This window comes from Megalobrama amblycephala, linkage group LG4 (genome assembly GCF_018812025.1).
Source record: "Megalobrama amblycephala isolate DHTTF-2021 linkage group LG4, ASM1881202v1, whole genome shotgun sequence".
In the NCBI taxonomy this organism is placed as follows: domain Eukaryota; kingdom Metazoa; phylum Chordata; class Actinopteri; order Cypriniformes; family Xenocyprididae; genus Megalobrama; species Megalobrama amblycephala.
Window position 1 is genome coordinate 19,616,730 of NC_063047.1, and position 24,025 is coordinate 19,640,754.

Sequence of the window (24,025 nt, forward strand, 5' to 3'; positions counted from 1 at the left end):
GAGAGGTGAAAGGGAGAGAAAAATGGAAGAAATGACTTTAGTTTGCCTAGATCAGAGTAGATAAATTACAGTGGTTCATCATGTGATTGTTTGATATAAAGATACAAAGGTTTGGCTGGTTAGCATGTATAGTCAGCCTCTGCTGGTCGAAGCCATCACTACACCATCTGGCTGCCGAAAGTGAGAGGTGCATTGAGGGTGATCAGTCCCATTTCAGTATTATTTATAAACTATTATATTATTTATTAATATTTTAAATGAGCTTTTATTTGTTTAATTCATTTCAATTAATTCATTAATTTTGTTTAGTAATTTTACTGTTTTTTATTTATTTGTATTTTTTATTAATTCTTTTTAGCTTTATTTTTATTTCAGTTTTAGTTCAATAATTTTAGCACCTCAACTTCAACTTTTTTTAATTTCTTATTTTTGTTTTTCATCTGATATTTATATTTGATTATATTTCAGCTTTATTTCAATATGAATCTTTATTTCAACCGAAATTATTTTTAGTTTTTAGTTAATGATAGTCATATATTTAGATGGAATAAATTGTTTCACAAGCAACTAATAAACAGAAAATACTTTATTATATTATAGTAGATATTTCAACATTTTCAATTTTTTAATTATTTAATATATATATATATAAGCATGCCATATGGCAGTTACAGAATCACTCACGTCAGGCTAGTCGAGACTAGTTATTACAATTTAACTTAAAGTTACTGGCAAGTTTTATTCACATTTTCCACTTTTTTTTGCACTCTGGGTGTGTGCTTTATGCTATATCAAAGAACGCCACCAGATAGCGGCATAGCGCCAACTCACAGCATCCATCCCATCCCCCTGCTCTGAGAGGGAAGGTCATATCAGCTCACAGAGTCAATCTCTGTGGTGTACACAAACACTATGACTGCGTCAGCATGTGAACTTTTGCCAAGAGACAACAGCACACCAGGGGAAAAGAACAGAGGCTTCTGTACAGCAGCTAACGTTCAACAAGATTGAAAATGAAAGATTCTTTCCTGCATGTGTTGCCAGATTCACACCAGTCTGTCTATAATACAACCCACATGCCGCTAGAACTATAGGAAGTGGAATATCCCTGTCTGTTAACACTTAAACATGAGCTGCTTTGCATGTGCGCAGTCTCTATGGATTCTCCTTGCTACTTTTCACACATTCAACAAACTAAACTCCAAAAATGTCTCTTTAACAAACTGCTGACAGAGATAGTCAGAAGGCAGAATCAAAGCCTGTCACCGACCGACGCGAAGAGACACCGGCAACGGAACTAGTTTTGAGTTTGATCATTCACAGATTGTTTGTCTGCCTGCCACAGACTGACAAAAAACACTCTTTCTTACTGCTGCACCTGTTTTCTCTGCCCGTGCTGCATCTGTCCCCTCTCTTTCATTGTCGCCTCTTTTTTTCTATTCTATGCTGCATTTTTCTCCCCCTTTCTCTCTGTCTGTCTTTCCCTCTGCTGCATTTCTCTGCCTCGCTCCTGCTCTGTATTCATCCCCCTTTTTCTCTGCACTCATTGACCCTGCAGCGGAGTGCAGTGCAGCTACAGACATGTTTGGGTGGGGATGCTGGTGACTCAATGGGCTCTGCGATTTACCTAATGACTGTCTGGAACAGCAGCCACAGGGGCACAAAACGGAATGAAATTAGTTTCAGATCACCTGCCGTAACTGTCAAGCTTGGTGTCAATTACAGTTACGCATGTTAACCAGTTGAACTGAATTTAATTAATTACTGCAGTATCTACACCGACTGAGGCTGAACAAGCCTGTGCAAATTCACAGCATTTCCTGAATACTTTGAACTGAAAAGCACAATATGCTAATACACTCTTGTCTTGGGGTTTTCTCAGAGTGTCAGGCTGGTGAAGAAGGTGAATTAAAGGTCATTGCAACAGCATCCACAGTACTATAAGCAGGCCCAGACAGAATATGCAGGCTTGTTTTTCAATTTTTGAGAACAGCTGTGGAGTTAAATATGGTAAAACTTCCTGTACTTTACACTTTTGCTACATTAAATAATTATCTTATTTTACAGCATTTATTTAAGTCACCATGAAATCAAAATTGACAACTCTTTTTATGGAATATTAAGGTATTTGTTATAATTGATTTGTCAGTGCACATCTTTATTTTTTAGAAGATCATGTGCCCTCATAATCTTTAATCAAAAAGATTAATTTCCCCTCCCCCTGGCAACAACATCTCTTCTCACAACTTGTGTTTCATGCCAACTTTTATCTTGGCTAATGTTAATTTCTACATATTTTCAACATATACAAATACATTATTTCAAGATACATAAACTAACATTAGTTAAAGGAATTGTTCACTCCTAAATTAAAATTCTGTTATCGTTTACTCACCCTCATGTCATTCCAAACCTGTATGACTTTCTTTCTTCTGTGGAACACAAAAGAAGACATTCTGGGAAATGTTTTTTGTCCCTACCATGGAAATCAATGGCTTCCAGTGCTGTTCTGGACCCCACTGACTTTCAATGTATGAACAAAACCATTTAAAACATTCTTCAAAATACCTTTTTTGGAGTTCTGCAGAAGAAATGGCCATTGGTCTAAAGTAAATTCATACTCAAAACGTAATGTGATCACAGTTTTACCCGGATGAGTGTGTTTAAACACAGCTGAGGAAACACTGCAGGTATATAATAACTCTCTGAGTGTGTGTTTATGTGGAGTTAGTGACAGCTTTAATAGTGCTGGCGTGTGTTACCTGGTTGAGTGCTTCTCTGGCCGGCAGGCTGCTCTGCCTTTGAACGTCAACTCCCGCTTGTCTCACTCCTGATGTGGAGGAAGACCTGCCAAGGCGACCCAACTCTAAAAAAGATCATTGACAGAGAGTCAAGCTGTTGTTTTGCAAGGTTAAGTCTCAATAAGTCTCAAGAAGAAATCTAAAATAATGATGGAAATAGTACATAGTCAGACAGTGTTTTAACCTTGAATCAGTTCCTATTGCCATCTTGCAGAAAGCAAAATTAATATTGTTAAAATGTACACTGATCAGGCATAACATTACAGGTGCTGGTCATATAATTAGAATATCGTGAAAAAGTTCATTTTTTTATTGTAAATTATTTTTAAAAATGAAACTTTCATATATTCCAGATTCCCTACATGTAAAGTAAAACATTTCAAAAGTTTTTTTTTTTTAAATTTTGATGATTAGAGCGTACAGCTCATGAAAGTCCAAAATCCAGTATCTCAAAATATTAGAATATTTCCTAAGATCAATCAAAAAATGGATTTTCAAAACAGAAAAGTTCAAGTTCTTTAAAGTATGTTAATTTGTACACTCAATACTTGGTCGGCAGTACATATTACAGCAAATGACTTGCTCCTAGCACAAATTACAGCATCAGTGAAGTGTGGCATGGAAGTGATCAGCCTGTGGCACTGCTGAGGCACTATTGAGCCTTCAGATCATCTGTATATTGTTGGATCGACTGTTTCTCATCTTTCTCTTGAAAATATCCCATAGATTCAGGGGTCAGACATGTTGGCTGGCCAATAAAGCACAGTAATATCATGGTCAGCAAACCACTTGGAAGTGGTTTTTGCACTGTGGGCAGGTGCTAAAGACCTGCTGGAAAAGGAAATCAGCATCTCCATAAAGCTTGTCAGCAGATGGAAGGATAAAGTGCTCCAAAATCTCCTGGAAGATGGCTGCATTGACTTTGCACTTGATAAAACACAATGGACCAACACCAGCAGACGTCACGGCCCCCCAAATCATTACTGACTTCAGAAGCTTCACACTAGACTTCAAGCAGCTTGGATTCTGTGCCTCTCCAGTCTTCCTTCAGACTCTGGGACCATGATTTCAACATGAAATGCAAAATTTACTTTTATTTGAAAAGAGGACTTTCGACCACTGTTCACTGTCCAGTTCTTTTTCTCCTTAGCCCAGGTAAGATGCTTCTGACATTGTTTCTGTTTCAGAAGTGGCTTGGTAGTCCTTTTCCTGAAGATGTCTGAGTGTGGTGACTCTTGATGCGCTGACTCCGGCTTCATTCTACTCATTGTGAAGCTCTCCCAAGTGTTTGAATCGGCTTTACTTGACAGTATTCTCAAGCTTGCGGTCATACCAACTTTCATTAGCTGTACACTCTAATCAACAAATTAAAAAAAAAAAAACTTTTATCTCGTATAATCTAGTATTCTAGTATAAATGAAAGTTTCATTTTTTAAAATAATTTACAATAAAAAAAATGAACTTTTTCATGATATTCTAATTATATGACCAGCACCTGTATGACTATCTTCCTAATATTGTGTTGGTCCCCAGTTTGTAGCCCGGTTTGTAGCCCCGGTTTGTAGCCCTGACCCATCGAGGTATGGACTAAACTAGACCCCTGAAGGTGTGTTGAGGTATCTGGCACCAAGATGTTAACAGCAGATTCTTTAAGTCCTGTAAGTTGCGAGGTGGGGTCTCCATGGATCGGACTTGTTTGTTCAGCACATCCCACAGATGCTCGATTGGATTGAGATCTGGGGAATTTGGAAGCAAAGTCAACACCTCAAACTCGTTGTTGTGCTCCTCAAACCATTCCTGAACCATTTTTGCTTTGTGGCAGGGCACATTATCCTGCTGAAAGAGGCCATAGCCACCAGGGAACACTGTTTCCATGAAAGGGTGTACATGATCTGCAACAATGCTTAGGTAGGTGGTACGTGTCAAAGTAATATCCACATGAATGGCAGGACACAAAGGTTTCCCAGCAGAACATTGCCCAAAGCATCACACTGCCTCATAGTGCATCCTGGTGCCATGTGTTCCCCAGGTAAGCAACGCACCCGGCCATCCACGTAATGTAAAAGAAAACGTGATTCATCAGACCAGGCCACCTTCTTCCTTCACATGCTCAATGGTGGCGCTTTCAGAGGTGGACGGGTCAGCATGGGCACCCTGACTGGTCTGTGGCTATGCAGGCCCATTTGCAACAAACTGCGATGCACCGGGAACACCCCACAAGAGCTGCAGTTTTGGAGATGCTCTTACCCAGTCGTCTAGCCATCACAATTTGGCCCTTGTCAAACTCGCTCAAATCCTTACGCTTGCTCATTTTTCCTGCTTCTAACACATCAACTTTGAGGACAAAATGTTCACTTGCTGCCAAATATATCCCACCCACTAACAGGCGCTGTGATGAAGAGAAAATCAGTGTTATTCACTTCACCTGTCAGTGGTCATAATGTTATGCCTGATCGGTGTACATGACAGCATTCAGGAGCACGGAGTATCACTAAGAAAGAATTGTTCCCACTCATAGCATTATTAATTTAAAGGAATTATGCAAATAAGCTTATAGAGCTAACATGGACAAAAAATAAGGCTGATGCAATTTGCATGGTGCAGTTCCACAAGGTTGTGGAGGATGGGATGCAGTACACCATGATCTGGCATGTTTGACATGCATGCTGGGACTGTACAGCATCACGCCGCCACTGCAATCCAGCCACCTAAATCATTTTTTAAAATGCAGAAAGGGGGCTCAGCTAAAAGCTCCACCTGGATTTGTGCTCATTTATAACACTCTTATCCTTCATTATCATCATTTGATGAATTGTTGCTGCCTTGATGAATAGAAGCAGTACACAAACTGTTTCTACACATATTAATGAAATTCTTTTTTTTCAGCCTGCTTTCCACCCTACTTTCCACTAATAGCGCAACATTAATTGCAGCAGGCGAATAGCGCTGACGTCTGTGAATGTGTTGCATTCTATAATGAGCCTCATTTGCATTGAAAGCAGGTGTGTCTGCATTGTAAAAAAATGACACTGACTTTATTTAAATGTGCATTGCACAATGTAATGCAAATATTGCTTGGTTAAGTTGGATCGCGGGTGGTATGTGAATAAAACGCATGATGTGCAGTGCAATACTGTGTGGCTCAAGTGTTTAGTCAGTTCACTCCCAGTTCACTGCCATGAATATATCATGGCATACAGTTACCAATTTTTAAATATCCAATAATTCATGGTGCTTAACTGAAACAGGTACTGCAGCTAGTTAGTTTGGCTGTTTCTAGCTAACACTGTGTGCTGCTTAGCTAATTGTGCACCATTATTTTTTTGCAGGTTTTAGTAGGTTTAAAGTTTAAAAGCTTAAAGTTTACAGCTTATAAAGCAACAAACCTTTTCAATCAGTTGTTTATTAGCTAAGACTACAAATGTTTTATCTCTATCCTAAACATGTTTGAACTAAATCCAGAGTTTTAACTACTGAGGTCATGGCAGAAAGCCTAAGCTAATGTCATTTCATTTGGATCTCACCACCATTGCGGCATGCAGGGAAGGTTTGGCAGGGTAAGGGCAGTCCCGCTCGTATCAGTCCTCTCAACCCTGGTGGTCCATCTGCCCCAGCCAAGCTCTCGCTGTGTCTCCCTGTTGCCCGCACAGGTATTCCAGAGTGTCCACCACCCCGCATGGCTGCTAGGTCATCCTTCTCTCTTCTCAAAAGAGCATCTGCACTGCCATTCCACACACCTCCGTCGTCCTCTACAGAGTATTAGAGAGAAAAACACAATTAAACATCTATGATAGTACAATAGAAAGAGAACCCCCTCAATAATCATCCCTCATACTCATTCCACCCTCGCTACAACCATTACTCACTCTCAGTGTCTCGACTCCCATGACTGAATGATAATTTTCTGTGCATAGGCCAGTAAGCCTGTTCTTCTGTGAGCCCCAAGGCAGCTGCACTCTCCCAGGGAATGAACCCAGCCTTGGCCTGCAATGCCTGGGCTGCAGATCCAGTTTTAGTGGGGTCTGTGTGCAAGGATGGCAACTGCGAGCCCCCTCGCAAGCTATCGTAGGCAGGCGGTCGGCGGAAGCCAACCGAGGGGTAGGTCCAGAGCAAGGGGCTGTCAGAGTGGGGAGGTTTGTAAGCAGGAAGGCCATGAGACAAGTGCGGGGTGTGTGACCGGTGCATGTGAGAGCGAGACGGAGGGCGCTGAGTGGAGGAAGATGAGGAGGAAGGTGGCGTGGCTGCTGTGGACGATGACGACTGACTCGGGGTTGGAGTGGTGCTCGTGCCAGTTTGAGAAGTGTGTGTGTATGTGTTTGAGGAGGGGGCATCAGAATGACTGGATGATGGCGTGCTCAGGTCTCTCTCTCGATCACGATCCCTCTCTCGGTCCCTTTCAGATTTTTCGGACTTGAGCAGGAAGCTGACAGACTTGCCCTCCTTAGGTTGTGTTTGCGTCTGGGTGGAGGACTGTCCTGACCCCTTGCCCGCTGATGACATCTCTTTCTCAGGCTTGCGGTAATGGTGATAGTGGGAAGGCCTGTGGTGAGGGTGGTGATGATGATGATGGTGCGAATATGGAGAGGATGACTTTGATGATGGAGGAAGAGGAGTGGAATGACTGCGGGCTCTGAGTCCCGGTGTCGGCCCCAGCTGTCCTTCCCTCCTCTCCTTCTCTCGTTCTTTCTCGACTCCAGAGGACTCTTTGGAAGTGCTGGTGGAGCTTGTGCTGGAGGAGGTGCTGGTAGATGTTGGCAGGCTGGAGGCTGATTGCACACTGATCTTGGCCGAACTGGACTTGTGTTGAGCCCCTACCCCACTAGAGGCAGCGGCCGGCTGGGGAAAAGCCAGGAGAGGAGGCTTGTGTTGGAGCAAGTTAGGGAAGGGTGCCGGGATCTTACTGGAGCTGGGCTCATGTTCAGGCTTGGACCCTGGAAGCAGGAAGGGTGTAGGAGCACGGGGAGGGTGTGGTGAGGAGGAGAGGACTTGGGGTACTGGAGTGGATGATGCAGAGGAGCAGGATGAAGGCAGAGGAGAGGAGTGAGAAATGGAGACGGTAGCTTTAGGCTTGGAGGAGGAGCAGGCGGGAGAGGAGGAAGAAGGGCGCGGGAGCGAGGAAGAGGTGGAGGACGAGGAGGACGAGATGATGGAGGAGTGGTACGCTTTAGAGGACTTCATACGCTCATGTTTGAGTGGCAAGCGGCGGTGGGCTTCTCGAGCCGCGTCGTCTGGTAGGGGGTACTTCATCTCTTCATAAATGGCCTCTCCTTGGTCTGAGTCAGAATCAGGCGTGGTGGCGGAGGGCGTGAGTGGGTGAGGAGTCGGGGCACTGTGAGTCTCTCGGGTGAAGACCTGGCCCACCATCTCGATGTAAACTGGCTCGTCATCTCCACCCTCATCGCGTGGTGAGGGCTCAGAGCTCTGGAAGGGAAGTGGTGTGGTTGGGGGCGGGACCCGTGGGGGTGGAGGGTCAAAGGAGAGCTGTGTGCTTGGACTCCGTTTGGGCTTCAATGGAGGAACCTTCCGTCCTGACATTTCACCTGAATCAGATTTTTTCATTGCTGTTTAACAGAGAAAGCAGAAAAAATGTGAAAAAAGAGTGGCAAAAAGGCAAAGAGATTTTTACAAAAACCACAGGTCTTTGTACAGCTTTTTCCATTAAATCAAAAAGGACTCTTTTTACTTCTATTACTATATGTTCCTGGTCTTATTGTGCATGATTTTATTCAAAATAAAATTGCACCTTTTCTTTTTCTCACAATGAATCAAAATGATAGTGAAATACAAAAGGAGAAGCTGCTTTCATAGATTTTATCTTATGAATAAAATCATGTCCGGAGCCAGAAATGTAATATTCATTATCATTCATTTTTAAGTATTCTGATTGTTCACAGAACAAAGGCCCAAATTACAATTTCTGTACATATAATAAAGTTATCTTTGATTCACATCAATTTCATAATAGTTCAATCAAAAATATATATGAATGACTAACAAATATACTGCCATGGAACAATGAATGGTTTAATAGTCATGAATCATTAGCACTTATAATTAAAGGATTAGTCCACTTTTATATAAACTTTTCCTGATAATTTACTCGTTTCGCTAGATAAGACCCTTATTTCTCATCTGGTATCATTTAAAGCCCTTTGAAGCTGCACTGAAACTGTAATTTTGACCTTCAACCGTCTGGAGGCCATTGAAGTCCACTATAAGGAGAAAAATCCTGGAATGTTTTCATCAAAAACCTTAATTTCTTTTTGACTAACGAAAGACAGACATGGACATCTTGGATGACATGGGGGTGAGTAAATTATCAGGAAAAGTTTATTTAAAAGTGGACTAATCCTTTAAGAACCAGAAATGGGTGATTCCAAGATTCTTGGCAACAAATATTTAAAAATAATTCACTAATTTAGACGCATTTGATAACAAATAAACATTATACTTTTGAATCTTTGCCTAACTTTCATTGTGTTCTAAGTTCTATCAGTGGTACCATCTTTTTCAAATTTACCCACCCCTAAACTTAAGAAAAAGCAAACTGTTAATGGTTTTGTTACATGTGATTCAGACAGCTCCATATTGATATCCGAAGCATCCAAGTTCCAGCAGTTTATGAGAACTTTCCTCCACACAAGAATCATTCCTGGGCAAGAATCATTTCTGAATCACATCCCTAATTTTTACATAAATATACAATCGATTGGCTCACTTACCATTCCGCTTCTCTGGGTGTTTGGGTGGGTGATTGGGAGGTGGAGGTGGCGGAGTGTCAGGTGGTGCATGGACCCCACGGGAAGGATGCTCCTGCTGGGCCGTAGAGCTGAGACGAGTATTGGGGTGGCGTTTAGGCTTGGCTGGGGGGCAGCGGGATGGATTTGACTGGTTTTGGGGGTCTGAGTCTGGATAATATCCGTTCTCTAGCTCCTCTCCCTCACCGGTGCCCACGGCATGGCAGGATTGAGAGCGTGGGGCCATGGCAGCCGCACAAGAATGAGGCGACAGGTCCTGAGACGCTGGCATCGTCATAAATCCCATTCGGAAATGACGCCGAAATGACGCCAGATCCCGAACCTTCCCGACTGTTGCAGAGGAGGCATCTTTATAGCTGGAGCTATGAGAGATGGGAATAGAGAGAGAAAGATCAGGGAATGAGAGATGGGATCAGAAATGAAGAAAAAAAAGGAGAGATTCTTTATGAGATAAGAATAATAAATTTGTTTCTCATTGTGCTGTAGGCCTTTCACTTTCTCCTCTTTTCTCTCCCTTTCTCCTCATTTAAACTGATAAAGGCCCTATTAATAGCTCACAGTCAATTTCATTTTTGTCTCTACAGCCTCCGTTATACACTGTCATTCTCTGCTCATTTCCGGAGTTAAAACATCTCCCCTACTACTGCACAGTCAAACAGACCAATACAAATAAAACATACACTCTGTGTCATAACAGGGATTTTCCATTGACTTATATTGTTTTTATACTGAGTTAATGATTTCTGTATTTTAAACCTAAACCAAACCCTCACAGACATATGTTTAGACTTTCATTAAAACAATATTTAATATGTTCATTAAGCTGTTTTGTTGTGGTTCTCACAATGAAGGTAATTTCAGGTTTTACTATCCTTGTGAGGACATTTGGTTCTCACAATGTAAGCAAAACCAGACCACACACACACACACACACACACACACACACACGCTCAGTATGAATGATGAGAGAGGAAACAGTTCATGCCAGGCTGTGAGAGACCCAACAGCCTCCTTCACCCTCCCATCCTCCTCTTCTCCTCTATTGTCCTCAGGTCCCCTTCCTTTTTTCTTATTCTTTCATTGTTTTTTTTCTCATCTTCTCCCTCTTCAATTTTCTTAAAGTCAGCATAAAATCGCAATTCACCCTATTTTCTAAATTCATGTTATAGATCTTATTGTGAATGATCTATCCATGTATTTGTTTATTTTATTTACTTAAAAAAAAAAAATTCTAAAAGTCATAACTGGATCTTCCGGTTTAACAACACACTCCTCTCTGGTGATGTATGCAGGACTTATCTGATCATTTAGTCTGCTTAAACCTGCTCCTGCAACCTTGCATTTATCTGCCTCCTTTTCCTTTTCGATAATCCACTACACTGTGATGTACGTCACAAAATGGAAGAAACGATCTAACGCTTCCATTTCATTGTGACTTTATATCCCGATTTCTTAGGGATAGTTCATGCAAAAATGGTTGACCTATCCATTTAATATTTCCTCATGACATGTTTGCAAGCATTGTTTAATCAGCTGATCTTTTGCTCTCATCCTTTCTCTCTTCCCCAACACAAAAAAGACTTTGTCCACAGGCCCTGTCTTTCGTTTCATCCCTCTCTCTGCATTTTTTCTTATTCTCCTGAATCTACTAGTATGCTCTCCCCGTTTCCAAGGCAACTAGCCTGTCATTTGTTTATTGTTTGCCGATTTTTTTTCTCTCTAAACACACAAATTCACAGCACACTGGCATATGTGCTTGTACGCGCACACGCGCACACGCACACACACACACACACACACACACACACACACACACACACACACACAGAGTTGCTAATTCAGGTGTGGCAAAGCAGCATATTGTGGGTGGTAAATAGTGGGCTGCCATTAGTACACACACACACACACACACATACAATTAAAGAGAAATGAATCACTGATGCTGTTTTCTGGCGGTGGGGTGAGTTAGAGGATTATTTGGAGATATTTAGAGATAGAGATGTTTTTCCATGTTACAGAACCACCCAGAGGAAACTGATATTGCTAAGATACTGCTCTTTTTATAGCTCAAGACTTAATGGAGTTTCAGCTAAGTATCAAGTGTTTTCTAGATGTTCTTCTAACATTTCTTTGAATGAATAAAAAATGAGAACAGAAAGGAGACAATGCTTACAGTAAAATTATAGAGCAATATAATTAACGTGGATAGCATTACAGATAATGTGGTCTTTTCAAAAATTTGATGAGAAATGTTTGATTTCATGTTAAAATTATGAACTCAAAATCTTTGTGATTTTTTTTCTTCCTACAAGCATAACTGTCACATTACAAATTCACAAACTTCCTCATGTCAACTTTTATGATGTGTAAACATGTCTAGAGACCACCGTGTCCTGCTTGTCTGACCTTTATGAAGGTTGATGTGCACAAAGTCCAGATGGAAGCGACTCATCAATACACTGTTCTGCAGTGTGTGTGAGTGTTCATGTGTGTGTGAGTCTCTGTTGTCAGGCAGAAGGCAGAGAAGATGCTGAGCTAGTAGAGTGTGACACACACTAACAGAAAAGAACAGCACCACAGGACATGATGTGCAGGCAGGACACAAAGCGTATGAGTTGGCAATGGAGACCTCACAGTACAGCTGTCTTCCAGGTATAAAAAGACCTGAATGTCTTTAATCATCCCATCATAATATCCATAAAAGACACACAGTTTCAGCTATACACACCATAGTAATATATTCAGAACAATTTCTGAATTCTCATTGTGTGATGTTTAATTTACTCAAAAATCCCTTATTCCACACTAGATCAGTCTAACAACTACATATGTGTGTCACCTTCTGGTAGTTGGTGATAAAATCAGTGAAACGTCCTAGTGCTAAATATCAACATCCCTGGAATGTCACATGTCCAAAACAAATTAGATGGCTGATAATATTGCGCAATACCATTCAAAAGTTTGGGGTCTGTAAATTTTTTTAAATGTTTTTGAAAGAAGACTCTTATGCTCACCAAGGCTGCATTTATTTAAACAAAAATACATTAAAAAAGTAATACTGTAAAATATTATTGCAATTTAAAATAACCGTTATATTCCTGTAATAGCAATACTCCAGTCTTCAGTGTCACATGATCCTTCAGAAATCATTCTAATATGCTGAGTTGGAGCTCAAGAAATATTTCTTATTATTATCAATGTTGAAAACTATTGTGCTGCTTAATATTTTTGTGGAAACTGATACTTTTTTGGGGATTCTTAAAGATAGAAAGAAAGGAATAGAAAGTTCAAAAGAACAGCATTCATTTGAAATCTTTTGTAATAATGTTACTGTCACTTTTTATCAATTTAATTCATCTTTACTGAATAAAAGTATTAATTTATAAAAACAAAATACTGATCCCAAACTTTTGAACGGTAAACTTTTATGCTAATCAATGCACAAAATAAACGCTATGGTTTGTAACCCATTTGCACCAAAAAATCTGAATGTTTGAAAGAAAATCTGTCTTTGCCTGAAAGCGATATGAGAGGGAACAGACTGTGAGTCAAATGAGGTTTCCTCTCAAAACTGAAGATTTTGGGTTGTTCGCTTGTATTTGACACGATGCTTCACGTGGCAGAATGAAAGCTCAAAGGTATGGAAACTGAAGTGATTTATGTCTGCTCTATTTCTGTTGTTTTGCTTAAGGCTACACAACATGTGGCTCTTACATGGCTTTCTCTGAGTCTCGAGTTTAAAGGCACATTAGTGTCAGAATCAGTTTACTAACATACTAAATGATTCACTTGATTCATTCATTCATCTGCTGCCACTCAAATGCAAAGACTAACAGCAAGATGCGAGAACAGCAGAGGGGAACTGGAAGAGATGGATAAATGAATGAGAATCATCTGCATTCAGCAGCAGAAAGGAGGAGGATGGAGGGATTGAGTGGGAGGACGAGAGAGGAAGTGGACAGATCCTCCAGACAGAAAGCGAGCATGCGTGGGTGACCTCTTGTGTATCTCTTTACATCTGTAAAGGCGAGAGAAAGAGCTGGAAAAAGATCGAGATCATTGCTTAAAGATACTGTGCATTTATCAAAGCATGTTTGATGTGACAGCACGTCTGTCTGCATGTGTGAGCAGTTTATACTAATAGCAGGCGTGTTTGTCTGAGCTCAGGATGTGTTGTGGGTTCTGCGTGTGTCATGAATGTAGAACACAGAGTGGATGAAAAGCGCTTTGATGTCCATTTGCACAGGTGTCAGAGACAATCATCTAAATGCATTCTCCTCTTCATCCAGAAACACAGAGATGGAGAGAGAGAGAGAGTAACTCAAAGGCGGCAATCAATCCTGCTCAGCTAAAAGGAATTAAAGAAGGAAAAAAGCACTCGAAAGAACACAGCTGAAGATGTAAACAAAGCATTGCAGAATATGGTAAAATACAGACTTATATATGAAACTTTATGGCAAGGTTTCACAGACAGGCATAGCCTAAGCGGGGATTAGGCCTTAGTTCAATTTGGATATTTAAAGGTGATAAAGAGGATCTTTTCGTCGACTGAGAAACCAAAGACTGTTTTTGAAATGAGCGCATGCGTAAGAACAACCCCACCTCCTTTCGAGGGAATGCCTCCCAAAACTCGTGCACGAGTATTGGAAAACGAGTGTTTACCACCGGCATTCGCTGTGTCGTGTTAGTGGATTCATTATGTCCGTCTCACCGCAGGTAACTCATAATCTGCAGTTGTTACTCCTGTCTCCTGACAAAAACATCGCATGCGGCGCCTGTGGAGTGTGGAAAGTTACTGGAGTGCGCAGCCGCGCACGTCTCTCACAAGGAACGTCACGGCAGTGACTGACAAGCCAGAGGGCCAATTCGCTGATGTTTTTAAGGCCCTACCTCGTGCACAGATGATGTATATTAATATTATTACTTTCAGTGCACCTTATAAATAGTCTTTTATCAGTTAGTAAAGACAAGTTTCAAGTAATATTGCAAAAATGTATAAAACAAAACATCCTCTTTAGCACCTTTAAGTATATTTTATAAACGTACACTAGAAAAACAACAACAACAAAAAAAACATTACTGGTGTACATCTTGAGACAAAACAACGGCACTGACACATTTTAATATATGTCAGTATAAGTTGCTTTCAGTTAAAATAGCTCAAACAAGCATTTTAGTCTAGCTTAAGCCTTGTCTGTGAAACTGGGGGAACTTTGTCAGGTTTTTTTCTTTTTTTCTTTTTTGCCCCCAAAAGGAGTTTTTGTCTGATTTAGCTCACTTCTGGGTTTATCTTTGTGATCATAATACATTTAATAATGCTGAAAAATCTAAATCTGAAAAATTAATCTCAAAATGAATATCCATTTTTCATGCATTATGTTGTGCCTAAATTCACTTGTCACATTTACATCAAGTGAGTTTATTATTTTTTAGTCTTTTAGTTGAATACATTTAGATTAAATATAGGAGTGTAATATCTTGGTTATCAGCCATGAGATTAAAATAATTATTGGTCAGAATTTTAATATCGGTGCATGTAGCTGATTTTTCCCCCCTATTAACGACAGTCAGATTCATCTGTTGATATATTTAAATAACATGTAACTTATTATAATTTAAAGTTAACTAATTAAAAGTAAAAAACTGGATAAATTGATATGGCTAATTGTATTTGTTGGTAAGATAATTAAACAAAAAGTCTGTTTTTAAAATCTCCAGCTGCTGATCCACTGAGACACCAGAGGGGCAGATTGTGTTGGAATATATCCTGTTCTCTCCCTCCTGTCTTTCTGTCTCTCAGACGGAAGGAAGATTTAGATGTTTGCATAAAATATGAAAGACAAATGTCTCTATTTCAGAGTTAAGACTTCTCTTAATCGTGTTGTATTCCTTTATTTCACTCTCTCTTGATAATCTTTTTCACTCTATACTCTCCTCCTTCCGTTTCACCTTTTTCTCACCTTCTTTATCAAGTCAGGATTTTACTAATCTTCCTCTCACTCCCTTCTTTCCTTTACCTTTAATTTTTTCACTGCAAATCATCTCTGTAACCCCTTCCTTCCTTCTCTCTCCTCACATATTCCTTTATTCTATCACAGCAGGCTCACAGATTTCTTTCTTTCTATCTGATTATTGTCTACCTCTTTTACCTTTTCTTGCCCTCCTGATCTCTGTGTCTCCAGTCCAGTCGACTCTTGCGGTACAACAGGTTCATGTCGCCACGGGGATGCTCCTCCTCACAGCCAATAACAGCGCAGTGCAGCCACTGGCCCCGCCTCTCTATGTCACGCAGGAAATTCTCCACCGCCACATCCTGGGCGGAGCCAGAGCTCATGGTATAGAGAACCAATCAGGAGCAGAAGAAGGTATTTTAAAGCTTTCCCCTGTCCCAGTTACCTGTAAAAAAAGAGGAAAATGCAGGCCCTTAAAGGGGTACTTCACTGGCAAAATAGGCTTTCAATAAAACTTGGCTGCTTATACAGTAGTAAGGACAATTTTGTCTTTTGTCTCCCTTTTGGTCTCCCAAATAGGTAGGAAAACTTCAACAGCCATAATGCACAGAGTATGCGGCCGTCCAAGGCCACTCCCACCAGTCTGCTATGGATACGCTAACCAGAGTCAAATAGCATCTTGCTTTAGTAGGAAATACTTCTTTGCAAACTTTTAGTTATATTGGTGTCGACTTGTATTGTTACTGGGTGCATGGATTCAAAGAGTTAATATTCAGCGAGTGAATAACTTTCGGTTTCCATTTAAGGATCCAGGACTCATCCAGGCATTTTAGAAGAAGACTTAGAGCTGTTATCTTGGAAAAAGGACGTTGCAATAATTGGGTGCCAATAATTGTGGCGCCAATAATTGTGGCCAACGTGAACTACAGAAAAACATTTATTTCATAATGTGAGTTTCCCCCCACTTTCAATTGTTTTACTTCGATGAAAGGTTAGAATTTTGTGAATTTTTTGAATGAAAGAGCAAAAGGATAAACTATGCAGATTTATTTTCACAGCCGCCTTTGCTCATATTTACTAAGGGTGCCAATAATTGTGGAGAGCACTGTATTTTAGGCAGTGGCTAAAGGCCGCAAAGAACTGTAAATACAGAGAGAATGCCACGACTGAAAAACCTGAAAACATTGTTCATGTACATATACATACTGACAACAATAATAAAAAAAAAGGTTGAAAATCAATTACACTTTAATAGTTTGCATTTTCAGTTCTATGCAAATTAATTCCAATCTTTCTGATAGAATAAAATCCCAGCCGTCCAAATGAACTGAAACAATTAAAAAAGCACAGACGCTTTAAATGCTTCACTCAGCCTTCTTTATATTCTGCATTTCCTTGTGCTGTTCATTTCCTCTTGGAAAAGGAAGACAGTTTTGACCAAGTGTCCATAATAAAGTCCCTTCGTCCCTGAATATAACAATGACTGGAGAGGAGATAGGGGTAAGCAGCTGTTTATTTTCCCTTCATGATAAGTTAGGTTATAAACACATGCTTCCTTAAAAAATTCATTAGGAGCTTCATTTTCAAGCCCTTCACAAGGCCTTTTCATTTCCCTCAATTTTTGACCAATTAATTTATAAGACTTTACAATGACCTTTCTAGTTGTTTGTGATTACTATAGGGAAAAAATAATTAAAAATCATTGTGATTTGCTAATTAATCATTTATACAAATTAGTTTGACTAAACTTTTTGTTAATTGAAATAAAGCTGAAATAAAATACAATATAAATATTAGAAAAACTATTATAACTTTAAAATATTATTAAAAATGATTAAATATGAAAAACTTGAGAAAATTAGATACAAAAAAATAAAGAAATATATATAAAAATTACAGAAGCAAATAACAAAATTACTAAACCTAAACTAAAATTTAAATGAAATTGAAAATACAAACTCAACTCAACTCAACTCAACTCAACTCAAAAAAAAAAAAAAATATATATATATATATATATATACATATATATATATATATATATACATATATATATATATATATATATATATATATATATATATATATAAAATCACACTATTATTTTTTGACAAATAAGACCTCTTTACTACAGAAATCAGATCAAAATCTGTGCCAGAATACCAACTGGAAAATGTTATATTTATCTTAAAATACTTCTCACACTTTTGCCTTCAGAGCTGTCTTGCACATTTACACATCACACATGCAATAAGGTGGGAACATTTCAGGTTGTGACTTAAAATCATCACCACTGCACTTTTATTTTCATCTTTATCTCAGCAGACTGTAAAGGGCATGTACCATCTCTCTCTGAGCAGAAGATCCGAGTAAGCATGAGAGGCTCAGTTGGCTGCAGGCCCCCCGGGCTGCCCCGGCTGTGCCTGTGTAAATCTGTGGTCTGTAATGCAGCCTGTCACATGTAGTACACAGGCATTCTGGCAGTAGATAGAACAAGCAGTAAGAGAAAAAGAGAGAGAGTGTGAGCGCGTTCGAGCTGCTTGTTGTGGGGCAGATATTGTACAGTGCTCTGAGTTTGAGTGCCGGTTAGTACGAAAGAGAGCTCTGATTGGCTAAAAAGGCTACAGCTGTCAACTGCTGTGCTTTTCCAGTGTTTTTCCAGCACAGAGAAAAAGGGAAAGCGCGGGAGAGGAGGAGAGATAGGGACTGAGAGAGATAGAGAGCAATGACGAGAAGAAGGTGAGTGGGTTAGCTGAGTATGTTGCTGAATGTGCAGATACGTGTATGTCCAGCGCATCAGCAGTATTGCTATGTAACAGGAATATAGCTGGCCTCCAATGTTTTCACACAGTTTTAGTGTCCTAAAGACAACAAACACAATTAATACACACACACACATACACACCACATAATGATTCATGTGCATCCAGGCACCCACTTACGCAGTCATGCATCACTAACCAGTTCATAAAGTCAAACACGACCAAACACACATGCAAACACACAAGCAGATGTAGTTTATTTGGATCACATTTGCAGTTTTACTTTGCCTAACTCAAGGAAGAGCTATGAATGAAAAATAAATGAATTTATATAATTACTCATTAAACCCATGCCTGCAAGTTAAACTTCATAGTAAACTGGGTCAGATCTTACAGTAGAGGAAAGCTAGAGATGAATATGGAGCAATACAGAGTGTCATAGATGAATACAGCTTACACTGACTCAAACTTTTTATACATGGCAGCTTTAACTGCATCAACTGAGACACATATATTGATACTTGACTGAGAAAACAAAATGATCAATGAACCGACAAAGTCACTTTATGGACTGATGGATAGAGATCCAGACATATTCCAGAATAATAATCATACAATCCTGCCATTAAAATGTTAGATAAACAGCCTATGCCTACAATTTATCAGTGTTAAGAGTGAGCCAAGCTTCTGTTGTCATTAACAGGGGTGTCCAATCCTGCTCCTGAAAGTTTCTAGTGATCCTAAAGACCCTTCTTGTGTCCGAATTTGTAAGACCAGATTCTGAAGTGCACATCCACTGGACACTTTACTATCCCATGAGGCCACAGGAGAGGATTTGTGAATGCCAGTGAAGCGACGCAACTGACACACAACAACATGGGGAATGTAGTAGGCCTATGTAGGAATTTCTTTCATACTACACACAATCATACTATATAGAACATACTTTTTAATGGTTACGAAGCAAGTTTCAAACCAAATGTAGCACCTAATACAGTATGTGATTTCTGACGCAGTGTTTGATTTAGCTGGTTCAGGTGTGTTTAATTAGCAATAGAGCTAAACTCTGCTGGTAGGTGGCCTTCAGGAGCAGGATTGGACACCCCTGGGGCCTGATGTATAAACATTGCGTACACAAATCATAGAAATGTGCTTATGCAATTTTTCCCACACATATTGGGATTTATAAAAAATAAACTATGCAATAAATCAAAGCATAAATATGTGCACATTGTCCTTACAGCAAACTGCGCGTATGCACAATTTTAATGGAGTGAGCGAAGTAATGAAGTAAACAGAATGCTTTTCATTTTGATATAAATATTTAGAATTAATATTCTCTCATTAATGGAGTTAAGCACTCAAATTTAATAAAGTCATTATCCAGAAGTTAAAAAAAAAATATATGAATTTAAAATATTTGTAGTGGATGCGCTGCTTTTGATTTTGATTTCTTTCTGTGAGCTTCCAGACATTATGAAAAATACCACTGTATTTGAAGGATAGAATTTAAAGGAAACGGTAAGATTGCATGTTTTATTTTTAAAATATTTTGTCAGTGACGTGCTTATCTGTTTCCATTAAAGGTGCCCTAGAACTTCTTTTTAAAAGATGTAATATAAGTCTAAGGTGTCCCCTGAATGTGTCTGTGAAGTTTCAGCTCAAAATACCACATAGATTTTTTTAATTCATTTTTTTAACTGCCTATTTTGGGGCATCATTAACTATGCACCGATATATAGGTTGCGGCCCCTTTAATTCTCGTGCATCATGGATCATGTCAGTTATTATTGCTCCATCTGCCATTTTTCGCTATTGTTCTTGCTTGCTTACCTAGTCTGATGATTCAGCTGTGCACATCCAGACGTCCTGCCCTTGTCTAATGCTTGAACATGAGCTGGTATATGCAAATATTGGGGGCGTACACCCCGACTGTTATGTAACAGTCAGTGTTATGTTGAGATTCGCCTGTTTTTCGGAGGTCTTTTAAACAAATGAGATTTATATAAGAAGGAGGAAACAATGGAGTTTGAAACTCAGTGTATGTCTTTTCCATGTACTGAAAAAAAGAAAAAAGAGAATAACTCTTCTCTGAAAACTTTCTCTGAAAAGTATTTTATGCAATTTGTTTTTACAGATATTTTGATGTATTCTAAAACAAGACAAGGATACTGAATGATTTTTAACAATGTAATGTGACGGCACAAATGGCATTTATAGTTTGTATCTCATATGCAGATGACGTTATGCAATAGTAAAACTAGCCGTTGTAAGCTCCATGTACAGTATGTTTATTTCGGGGGGGAGATGGGTTGAGATGACCTTCCTCTGATTGGGTTTTATAGATGGAATTTTGGAACTTTTTGGAACTTTTAGAATGAAATCTACAGAAAGTTCTATACATGAGGCCCCAGGTTTTTATATTTCTAAGTGTCACATCAGTATGGTGATGCTTCAACTGAATAAAAAAATACAAGGACAGCTCTGTTTTTCAGTTACCTTTCAATTGTTTCAAATGTCAACTTCATTGTGTTCTCTACAAACAAAAAGAACCATACAAAATAGAGGCAAAATCTGTGGAACTCAAGAAAAAAGACAAGAAAATCTATCTGCAGAAATCAAAGGAAGGAAAGAATGGATAAGAGTTTAGAAGAATGTGCTCACCTTCATTGACTTCCGACCTCTAGTCTGGTCTTTACCCAACCTGAACTCCACCCTTTAATCAACACTTAATGCTCTCAGTACTATACTGTATATACAGTTGTTCTACCACACTCATAACCACTTCATCGATCTTTAGGACTCAACAGAATACCACAACATACATCAGAGAGGAAATTTAAAGGGGACCTGTGTTATGCCCCTTTTTACAAGATGTAATTTAAGTATCAGGTGTACCCGGAATGTGTCTGTGAAGTTTCAGCTCAAAATACATCACAGATCATTTATTATACCATGTTGTATACCTATTTTTGAGTGCTAGCAAAAACGTGTGGTATAAATTCCCCTACTCACCTGACTTAAGTTAAACTAAATGAAACATCTCCTAATCGACACATACAAACTCCAGCACTTCTACTGGTGACAACTTGCTTCGAGTCGGACAGCGTCTCACCATCTATGAACATTAAGATCTTGGGATTAAGATCTTTAGTGTTCCACTAACCTGCTGTGCAGCAGTAACCAGACAGACTCCAGACAACGCCTTCGAATATGCTTTAATCACGGCCAGGAGGATCTCAGACCAATTTCAGAGAAAATCCCCCGACAAAGAAAGTACAACAGTTTTTATAAATATAAAAAAAACATGGTAAAGGTGACACGATTCATTACATCATTTTCCTCCAACTTGATTGGTTCTACAAATGTATAATTCTTTGTTACTAGGTAGGAGCAAATCTGGATACCTCTACCATGAGGTTGGACATACATAACAAAACTGGACACCTGTCTAGTTTTATTTCTCCTTTTGTTATTTTCAGACACACACTGACTTTGGCCAAAGTGTTGGGGACATTTACATTTCTAAAGCATATAAATATTGATCCTGCAAGAAAAAAAAAATGTTAGTTATGATTAATTTAAAAATTCCTTCAGTTTATGATCACTTTGCCCAGAATCTGCGAAAGGCTTGTTCTGAGACACTGCTTATAGTTTATGGGGATTTAAAAAAAAAAAAAAAGGAGTGGATGCATTTTTATCATTATAGGGTGGTTGTGTACACACACTGCCAACACACATTTATGTTCGAACACCATGTAAAAGTGAATTTTGCATAATAGGTCCCTTTTAAGACAAGCAAGTACTACTAGTAGTAACCAGGGCTGTCGATAAGCCAGTAGCCCCTCACTGCAGAACACTCGAGATCCAGGGGGTGGAGACAGGTAGGTTAAGGGATATGTAAAGTGGGAGGAGTTGGATCCAGATCCAGGGGGTAGAGATGGGTAGGTTTAGATCCAGGGGGCGGAGACGGGTAGGTTTAGGGATATGTAAAGTAGGAGGAGTTGGATCTATATCCAACACTGCCCCCTGGATCTTGTGTTCTGCAGTGAGGACCATCTCCAATAAGGGGTTAAAACTGGCCCCTTTTTCTCGAGCCCAGGACATTTTTTAATGTTCTACCTGAATAATGGTAACTATCAAGTCAGTTGGAGAGGCTCACTCTGTTCACCACCTGAACAACACATCCATCCATCCATAGAAGTAACCAGGGCTGTCGATAAGGGGGTAAAACGGGACCTTTTGTCCCAGGCCTATAGACTTAAGGAGAACCTGGACTGGATTGCTGAGGGGGGTGGATAGTAAAGGTTTCACTGCTAGAGTTTACTTATTCAAAACAATAACGATAGCTTGATGACTCAGTGATGGAGCATAGAATCATGGGAGTTGTCGCATTTACCTTCAGCCGTTTTCGCTTGGGGGTTATCTTTGGCAATAGAACTTGAAGCAAAGAATTATTAAAGGGTTAGTTCACCCAAAAATGAAAATTCTGTCATTTATTACTTACCCACATGCCGTTCCACACCCGTAAGACCTTCGTTAATCTTCGGAACACAAATTAAGATATTTTAGTTGAAATCCGATGGCTCCGTGAGGCCTCCATAGGGAGCAATGACACTTCCTCTCTCAAGATCCATAAAGGTACTAAAAACATATTTAAATCGGTTCATGTGAGTACAGTGGTTCAATTCAGTTCAATCAGTTATCACTAAAGTCGTTATTTTGTTTTTTTTGGCGCACCAAAAATATTCTTGTCGCTTTATAATATTAATATTGAACCACTGTACTCACATGAACCGATTTAAATATGTTTTTAGTACCTTTATCAGTGCTTCCCACACATAGACTTTACTTGGGCGGGCCGCCTAGGTATAATAACGGCCACCCAAGTATATTGGAAACACATTTTTGCTTGTATTATTTTTATCCTCTTATACTTTTATATCCGCCCAAGATAATGAAACCATCCGCGATCGATTAACTAGTCGTTCCGTACCTGCTCGTTGTGTGTGCGTCAGAACTGTTTACTCCTGCGAACATTTCCACAGGTGCTGCATGTTGCAAAGTCACAAGGGGGCGCTGTTGCGAGTCCTACAAGCTCACGCAACAGCGTTTCAGTCTGCTTCAAAGTGATTCTCAATCAATGAAAAGCGCAGATTTATGCCAAGCGATTGCTAATGAACTCAAGTTAATGAATTATTACAATTATTGTTTTTTCTTTTTCTTTTGGGCATTATTGGTATTTTGGTTACACAATAAATTGTATTTAATTTGATTTCTATTTAATTCATATTAAATTATTGTAGTCTCCCCCACAGGAAGAAAAGACTAAGAACATTATTTGACACAAATTATTCATTATATAAATTTTACTTGTAAAATCTGTGTCCCATTCACTGAGAGAGACACTATATGACAGCAAGGAGAACATAGAAAAAGGATAACCATTTAAGTGCTGTAATTTTGCATAATAATGCATAATATTAGTATGTAATTAAATGTAATAGTATGCTATGTAATTAAAATTAAATGAATAAAAATAATGTTAAAATCACACATTATTTGTTTGTCACATGTAGTAGACCATTTTTGTGCCGTGGGTAATAGGAGATTTTTTCACCCGGCTACCACCACAAGTATACTTCAAACCTGTGGGAAGCACTGCTTTATGGATCTTGAGAGAGGAAATGTCATTGCTCCCTATGGAGGCCTCACGGAGCCATCGGATTTCAACTAAAATATCTCAATTTGTG

The 24,025-nt window shown here is 39.3% G+C and overlaps 1 protein-coding gene across 3 annotated transcripts in view; it reads right to left on the reverse strand.

Moving 5' to 3' along the window:
* LOC125266967 (neuronal tyrosine-phosphorylated phosphoinositide-3-kinase adapter 1) overlaps positions 1 to 24,025 on the reverse strand; it is a 46,650-nt gene that overhangs the window by 3,286 nt on the left and 19,339 nt on the right. For 2 of the 3 annotated variants that reach the window (XM_048188132.1, XM_048188133.1), the window contains exons 2-6: positions 15,709 to 15,955; positions 9,524 to 9,921; positions 6,668 to 8,362; positions 6,326 to 6,550; positions 2,763 to 2,866 (exon numbers count right to left, since the gene is read on the reverse strand). In XM_048188132.1, the coding sequence (XP_048044089.1) occupies positions 2,763 to 2,866; positions 6,326 to 6,550; positions 6,668 to 8,362; positions 9,524 to 9,921; positions 15,709 to 15,893 (2,607 nt within the window). In that variant the 5' untranslated portion in view covers positions 15,894 to 15,955. The remainder of the gene's footprint in view (positions 1 to 2,762; positions 2,867 to 6,325; positions 6,551 to 6,667; positions 8,363 to 9,523; positions 9,922 to 15,708; positions 15,956 to 24,025) is intronic. The other variant, XM_048188134.1, reaches the window with a different exon arrangement.